This window comes from Phoenix dactylifera, chromosome 14 (assembly GCF_051530095.1).
Source record: "Phoenix dactylifera cultivar Ajwa chromosome 14, Ajwa_hap1_PhDact_Kaust_v1.1, whole genome shotgun sequence".
Lineage (NCBI taxonomy): Eukaryota > Viridiplantae > Streptophyta > Magnoliopsida > Arecales > Arecaceae > Phoenix > Phoenix dactylifera.
In genome coordinates, this window is record NC_143203.1 from 22293577 (window position 1) to 22302105 (window position 8529).

At 39.4% G+C, this 8529-nt stretch overlaps 1 protein-coding gene across 4 annotated transcripts; it reads left to right on the forward strand.

Annotated features, from left to right (window-relative positions):
- Positions 1-784: 784 nt before the first annotated feature.
- On the forward strand, positions 785-8154 carry CAX11 (cation exchanger 11). Of its 4 annotated transcripts, XR_015973087.2 has the most exons (3): positions 808-1881; positions 7564-7681; positions 7863-8154. XR_015973087.2 is itself a non-coding variant. In XM_008795454.6 (2 exons), exons 1-2 carry the CDS (start codon positions 925-927, stop codon positions 7054-7056), a joined length of 1719 nt encoding a protein of 572 aa, XP_008793676.4. In that variant the 5' UTR covers positions 785-924; the 3' UTR covers positions 7057-7548. The 4 variants fall into 4 exon arrangements, 3 of the variants coding, with proteins under 3 accessions (XP_008793676.4, XP_038988208.2, XP_088566760.2); XM_008795454.6 differs by lacking the exons at positions 7564-7681; positions 7863-8154 and adding an exon at positions 6295-7548 and having other exon boundaries at positions 785-1881; XM_039132280.3 differs by lacking the exons at positions 7564-7681; positions 7863-8154 and adding an exon at positions 6291-7548 and having other exon boundaries at positions 788-1881.
- Positions 8155-8529: the final 375 nt, after the last annotated feature.

Below are 8529 nucleotides of genomic sequence, written 5' to 3' on the forward strand. Positions count from 1 at the left end.
ATTATAAGTTCTACAAGGTCGTAATCCACCAAGTATAATACATATTTAAACCTATTTCTAATGTTACTTCAAAACTCTCCATAACTTCTCATTAATATCTTGCATGTAGTCTACAAGCATGGAAAACATGTGTGACAATAACTAAGGCATATGTACTGGATCCAACTATTTAATGCAATCAAGGATCCGCAGACAGCCCAAATCTTTCATGTTACTCCATAGACAGTCAACAAACAAGAAGAGATCTCATGATGGTATGACCTATGTTATATATTAACAATGTACTACTAACCGATCAAAATTAAATTAACAAAACACAAACTATATGCTATCTTAGAAGTTCATATATATATATATATATATATATATATATAATCCTTTTGTAGCTATTCATTTATCAAAAAAAAAGAGAAAAACTCAATATAAGGAAGGAGAAAGAAATAGTAATAACTTGACCGTGGGCATCTACCGTTATATCCACAATGGCTGTAGCTATATAATCGCTGAAACATTTAATATTTTATATATAAGATCATATAGTAGGTCACAAATTAGGAGAATTGGTGCCTAATTTTTGCGAGATATGTAATATATATATATATATATATATATATATATATATATATATATTTATGAGAAAGTAAGAAATAAAAAAAATCTAATTATACTTTATTGTCTTAAACCTCCATTTGCAGCTATGGGCTAGGCTAGTAAGCTGTGCTAGGGCCCAACCCATCATCATTCCATGTCAAAATCCAAGAATTTAGCCCACCCATCCACTGTGCACCATTGCCTGGCAATTGGGAACTCTCTCTCTCTCTCTCTCTCTCTCTCTCAAATTTGGAAGATCCCACACTCTGTTCTCCTCGCCACCATTTCTCCTCCCTCTGCCATGCTTACACTGCTCAGCAGTCACTGAATGGCATGGCCTCCTCCTCCTCCTCCTCCTCTTCTTCTTCATCCTCTTTGAAGCTTATTATCATCTCAATTCTTCTCCTCTCCTTCATCCTCTTCCTTCTCCTCTTCCCCCCCAAACCCCTCTCCAACACCCCATCCAAATCCCGCCTCCTTCTCGAGTCGTCCTCGCCGCCGCCCCCATGCTCCGCCGTCCGCCGCATTCCCGCCGATCGCCGCTGCGCTGCAGCCCTCGCACTCTGCCGAGGCGACTCCCACGGCCTCCTCAACTACGCCGCCGTCCACTTCTGCCTCCTTGCCGGAGACTCCCGCCTCTCCCTCCCGGCCCTCTCCCTCCTCCTCCTTCTCCACTTCTACTTCCTCGTATCCGCCGCCCGCGACCACTTCTCCCCCGTCGTCACCCGCCTCGCCGCCCACCTCCGCCTTTCCCCCTCCATGGCCGCCGTCACCCTCCTCGCCCTCGGCAACGGATCCCCCGACGTCTTCGCCTCCGTCGCCGCCGTCCGCGGCGGCCACGCTCGCACCGGCCTCGGCGCCATCCTCTCCGCCGGCGCCTTCGTCTCCGCCTTCGTCGTCGGCGCCGTCGCCGTCCTCGCCGGCCCCTTTCCACTCAACCCCGGCCCCTTTGTCCGCGACGTCTTCTTCTACCTCATCGCCGCCTCTGCCCTCTTCTACGCCTACCTCAGCGCCGAGATCTTCTTGTGGCAGGCTGTGGGCTTCATCCTCTTCTACTTGTTCTTTGTCGGCTTCGTCTTCTGGATGGATTTGGTGGTGGAAGGGAGGAGAGGGAAGGAAGGGGGGAGAGCGAAGGAAGGGGAGGTGGAGATGGGCTTGGTGGTCGACGAGGAGGAGGAGGATCGGAACAAGCCTTCAAAACGTTTGGATTGGGAGTCCGGGAAAGTCATGGGAGATTTGGAGGATGCCAAAGCCAGATCTGCATGGAGCCTTCATGGGATGCTTGGAAAGGTACGCGTTGAAAGATTAAACTTGAGGTTTGATTATTTTAGAGCATCAAATTAAATGGATTTTGAATGATATAATTTCTTTATATGGCTGTAAATACAAGAGTTTATTGATTGTTAAGAGCTCACATGAGTTATGGATCTCAAACCAAATAATATGATCCTAAGCAAAGGGGCTATAATTAAGGTTTATTTGTTGTCTGGAACAGAGGATGTCGGAATACTAAGCTAATTGGTATCATTCACATCTTTTATCCAAGATCAACTTATATGTGGTTTGCCAATTATTTTCGAGAACTAGTAAAAAAAGCTTCAAATCTGTGCATTAATGGAACTTTGTACCTTTTTTTTTCCAGAGTGCTTTAAGTAAGTTGTTGAGATACGAGGGAGCCAAACTTGTAGAATTCAATTTTCTGTTTTAGTAAAATAACTAGTTTTGTTCTCTTATAATTGAATCATCATGTATGATTTCTGTCTAGCATCCACAAAGGTCGCAAATGACACTGACAAAGCATATTAGTGGATTATGAATTTTCTTTTCTTAAATTGGAGCTGTTTCAGGAGCTACATCAAGTGCTTGCTCTATTTTGCGCAGAATCAGTAGTATTGCATGCTACCTTTTTGCTTCAAATGTTTATTCGAGATAATAGATGGGCTTCTGGCAAAGCGACAGTTGTTAAACTTAATGTTAACACCTGGAGTAAATGCATGTTTTGATACTTGCAGATACAGAAGTAAATTTTCCCTTCGTATAATATCCGATCTTGTTAGGTCTGAAACGTAAACCGGTTACTCAATGACTTACTGTAAGTCTGAAGGAAAAACAGGTTACTCAATGACTTAATATAAGTTAAATTGGCTAACTAATCTTTAGTTGAACTTAAGACACTTGCAGCATCTTCTCATGATCAGCTAGGAATGAGCTTGTAATTCTAGATGATCAATGGGACACATAAAAACCAAAGAATGCTTGTATCCACTTGCAATATACTTACAAATTAGAGTGATAAGCCATGCATATCGCTTGATGTCATAAATCTTACAACATTCCCCCCGCTAATCAGAGGTTCTCTTTGTGTATGTGCATGTATGTGGAATATTTCATGAAACGTTTTAAAGGTAGTAGGACACATGAGGTACCAAATCTTGTTTCCAAGTACAGAGGCAAAACAAATACAATGTATCTGCCTATGCCTGCCTCTCCTTTGCCTAGCTACGTACTGAATCACGTATCCATGTTCACTATTATATTTTTTATCATCACAACATGCTTCTACGCACCTGCGTTCATTTTCTTCATCTGCTGTTGTGCTTAATAAACACGTTCACAAGTTTTCTTGTGGAAGTGAAGGGCAATTGTATTGAAAGATATGTTAAGACAAATCATTGGACACATGGTTAACCAGACAGCAGTTTGTAAAGTTTAAGGTGCAAATATAACATCTTTTGTTTTATGTGAATTTATATATTAATCCAATGCCACTGACTCAGTAAAAACTGTGTCAGTAGATCATAAACCTAAAGTAGTTAGTATTATGTGAATTTATATAAAATTGTAGACATTATTCATCTTTTGTTAAGAGAATCTACATTTAGAAGCAACTGATTGGTGCTATAGACCGTGAGCTTATGGTTAGCAACTGAGGCATGCTATAGGCCATGAGTTTATGGTTATGTCAAATTAATCTAATGCTTCGATAGAATTAATCAGGCCTCAGTGAAGTTAAAGTTATCACTCATAATTAGGATTTCTTACATTGTTAAGTGTTTCGTGACTTAACTATGCATCTACCGCCGTAGCACAGTGCACCAGATTATTTCTGTTATTTCAGAGCGACAAAATGCTCCCATATTCTCTAAACTCTTCTGGCCCTACCTCTAATGCAATGCACAATTTGCAATTCCAATATAGTTTATTAGGAAAATGAAAACAAAGAATGCTTTTATCTTTATCTTTTTCTTAAGGTTCTTTTCTGTATGTTAATTTGATTGTACACATAGTTATGTTACCTCCATGATGAAATCATTGAAATGATTTACTTTTTAAAACTGATTAGGGTGAGTAAGTCAGTTCTAAACTGCATGATGAAATGTCAACTTTTATGTTAACAGATTATGAGTGATACAGGTCAAATCCTGATTTGGCATTTTGAATGATTTGAATAAAATCCACTTTGCTGTATATAGGGAAAAAGTTTCCTGTTAAGTATTTTTGCAATATCAGCCTATCTTGATTTGGAACCTGATTTAGTTCCAATCAACAAATGGTGCAATTGGGCCAGTTCAGGGCACTGAAGGCTGGCCATTCCAGAACTATTAATGCAGTGGAACTGTCCTAGGTTTGGCCTAGCTGAAAGCTAGTCCAATAAGGTTAAACCGAACCTGACACCACCATAATTTTGACTGGACCTAAGCCTAAGATCATATTTAATTAAACATGTCATATAGATAAATTAGTTTTTTTCCCCCTTTGCATTAGGTTGAGGATGACCAAATCCTGACCTTATCACACTTCGTGTTTGCCAAACTGGAACCTGCCCAGACCTTCAACCCACGTATTTTGATTTGACACAGCTCATCCACTAGCTCAGCCTAGCAATCCAATGGTCCACCTACTTAGAGAGAAAAAATAATATTAAATAATAACTACATCTTACAAAATATAGCATTATTTTGTTTATATCATTCTTTAAAACATAACTATATACTAATAGAGAACAGCTAAAATTGGTATGTTATAAAATATTATTGAATGATATATCTTTGTATTCCCATGCAAATATTTTTATAAAGTTGTGCATCGTTCCATGCTAGTGCATACAAAGTTCCAGCGTGGAATATATCACATTTTAGGGTGGGATATTTGTAAATTGTAATATTGGTTTCTCATGCATGAATACTGGTGTTATCAGTAGACTTCAATATCATGCTATCATGTGAGCTTCCTTTCCTGATCCCCCTTTTATAATAAAAAGAGGTTAAATTATTCCCTTAGCCTGTCTTCCTTTGAACGAGGCTAGATTTTTTAATGATTTTTTTTAATGGAACACATCTGTAGTTATAATAATCATCCCATTCGTCATCATATTAAAGTATTCTGAAAGTAAGTAATTTTTGTTACAGCTTAGTTCATAGGCAATTCTGCTGTTCTGGCTTGAGCTTGTAAAAATAGAGTCACTCATGATTGAGGTCATCAAACAACCAAGTTTGTCCTTGATGGTGCCTCTCCTGTAAGCCTAGGCAGCCAAAAGACTCTTGAAGTTAAATTGCAATTGAACCAATAACAAATTTATCAAGCAAATAGAGGGATCAACCTTGGTAACTATGTGTGGAATGAAGTAAAGGAGATAATTATGAAGTTACTGCTACATTCTGTCACCTTGAGCATTTGTCCATAAGGAAATGTGTCTTGTCTTTGGATTCTTGATATAACAAGGAGAAAAGGGAGGACAGTATATGAGTGAGAGGTGGCAAAAGTTCTCATGTTAACGTATACAGGAAGAAAAGGAAAAATTGCTGGAGGTGTTCACTGTTGTCGCTTCTGAAGTTTGATGGTCATTGTCCCCGGTCACTCATCTAGTTCACTTCTTTGTCCTCTCTCATATTTGTCTTCATTTGTACTCCTTTTTCATCATCCCTATGTTTCCCTTTGCTCTCTAGCCTATCTCGTTTCTCTAAAATGGAAGCATAGGAAGGAAAGGGCTATAGATAGATGGGGGTGATTGATGGATGCATGTTATTGATTCGAATGAATATTCTATGGATGGTGTGATCCCATTGACTTTTACAAAGTTTGGACCCTCTTTGAACTTTGTGTACTTGTCTTGTTTCTTGTGCTGAAAATATCGTTTTTTGATGAGAATGAATTGGTTGTATTTACTAAAGACACGACTGCATTAATTGAAGGATCATATCGTTTTTTGGTTAGAATGAATTAGTTGTATTTACTAAAGAAATAAGTGCATTAATTGAAGGATCATAGGTAGCATCTGTTTTTTTTTTTGACAAAAAAAGTGGCCAGCACAGCTTCTTTTTTTCTGACAATCTCTGTCCTTACCAGTTCTGTCATTTGTGATCTTTTGAAATGAAACTTATTCTTTGGTGCTCATGTTAGTATGCTTTAGTTATTATGCTTTGACATGGCATGAGGTCAAGTAAAGATGCAAAATACTGTAGGTCAGGCTGCCTCTTGTTGGTTAGTGTTATGATTTAAGGTGTTGTGGGGCATTGTTTCTCATGAATATGTATCTTATTTGAAATGATCTTGGAAGTATGGTCGCTACTTATTCTGAAGCAATTGTCAGCCCTTTATCACCCATATAACTACTTATCTTGATTCTTGAGGTATAGAGTTTTTTTAAAAAAACTTAATTTGACCTCTTATGTTTCTGAATTGTTTACATTTGTTATTAGACAGATTTTTCAAGTTTGGGAAGTTCCTGTTGCAACTCTTCTGAAGCTCACAATCCCATCAACTTCTCCTTCAGAATGGAACAGATTCTACATAGCAGCTAATATTGGATTGTGTCCCCTTATTCTCCTGTATTCGTTAAGTTCCTTCGTCACATTAGACAGGCAAATAGTTTTCCTTCTCCCTCAGACCCATTTTCCTCTCTGGTCTGTTGTTCTGTTTGTAAGCCTCTGTCTTGCAGTAGTGCACTTCATTTTTGAGAAGGAACCCCCAGAAAACGAACAGATGGTAGCCACCTTAATGGCCTTCATGATGAGTGTGTTTTGGATCTCAACCATGGCTGGTGAACTATTGAACTGTCTTGCAGCAGTTGGAACTATAATGGAATTACCACCTGCCATCCTCGGGTTGACGGTCTTGGCATGGGGTAATTCAGTAGGAGATCTTGTTGCTGATGTGGCATTGGCCAAGGCCGGCCAGCCTGCAATGGCAATGGCAGGCTGCTTTGCAGGCCCCATGTTCAACATGCTGGTTGGGTTGGGCACTGCACTGGTTATAGAGACAGCAAGCACATATCCAGAGCCTTATAAGCTACGGTTTCATGTTAGCATTGTGGTGGCCTTTGTGTTCCTTCTCCTGAGCTTGATGGGTTCTCTTCTGGTAGTGACTTGGTACAGGTTTCGGGTGCCTAGGTTCTGGGGCTTCTGCCTTGTTGGGCTATACCTTCTTTTCACTGCTGTCAGCTTAGCAATTGCAAGGTTTTCTTGATGAGAAAAAAATGCTCATAAGGTGGGATCTGTAGGAGCCCTAAACTATGGAGCAGATCAAGTATTGTGAAGATGGATGCTGTTGATTGTGGTCACACAAGCTGTATTAATGTTTTTCTTTCAATCGCCGAAGATTAGATTTCATTATACTGGATTGTGATGTGTGATTCACCCCACAAGCTACAGATACTTGGTTTGGTGTGGTTGTGTGGCAAACACCACTTAGATTCTTTTGATATAAATGATTTGCTGGCAAGCTCCGCACCCAGGATAACATAACAAACATCAAGGAATTCATTTTACATCTCAAAGATGTAATTTGAGTATGTGACACAATTTAATATGTAATTCATTTCCTTATAGCTAATGGATGTTTTTATTTTGTTCTTTTTTTCTCTCTTTTATTGAGGATTTGTACGAAGGAATTGATGCAGAGATGGGGCAGATCGATTGGATGGGCGGAATAATAATCATATATGCTACATTTTTCTCATTCTATTTTCTGCAGATTTTATCAGCATGAAAAGACATGGAATCATCGTATACTGTCATCCAGTCTAATTCTTTGTGCAAAAAGTTGCTGCTTTGTTTGATAAACATTGCATGGAAGGCTTTTTCATGGCAAGGTCAGAGTCTGCTCAATGATTTGCTTCTCTCTAGGTCGGGTCATTGGATAATTAGTGAAGCTGCTTGTATAGCTTTTTATGTAATATCTCAAGTAGTCCAAGAATTTACAAAATCTTTTTGATGAGTCCATCTTGTTTTTGCGGCATCACAAGCCAATTATGGTGTTGTCTTCTGAAGCAGGAATGGTGGAAGTTGATGCAAGTGATAAGAAGATTTGAGTGTACACTGGTATTGGGTGCACAAGGACAGAAGGGTAACTACGGGGAAGAATCACTTCTACATGCAGTATGGCCATTCTCAAGGGAGCTAGCTGTTAAATGGTTTAATCAGCATGCGACTAGGGCCACCTCACCTTACTGTCAGGAAGCTTCAATTGCACCACCAGTTTGGTCATCAATCTGGCACGAGGTTCAGGTATCATACTTAATCTGAAAGTTAATGAAATCCAATGATGGTAATAATCTACTGATTCCATGTTGTGTTTTCGCTATTTATCATAAGATATTGGGGAGATCTAAGCCTCTAGAAATGCCAACAGGGTCTAATGACAATGCTCTTTAGCGTTTATTACATCAGATGCTACGGTGGTTCGTCAGACCATTGCCCTCTCTGCAACTTGGACATGATTGATTGAACTAGGTGTGTAAATTTTAGTCCTGTGTCACATGAGTAGAAATCTAGTATTTATCACGTAATTGGCATACACGTTTCTAGTATTTATCACTACCCAGACGTTGGTGACCTTTTTAACTCAAATTACAAGCTACAAAAGTACACAATAAGAAGACAGCTTAAAACAGTTTCATAGGCATCACAGGGTTTTTGAGGAGAGGCCATGGACATGGAG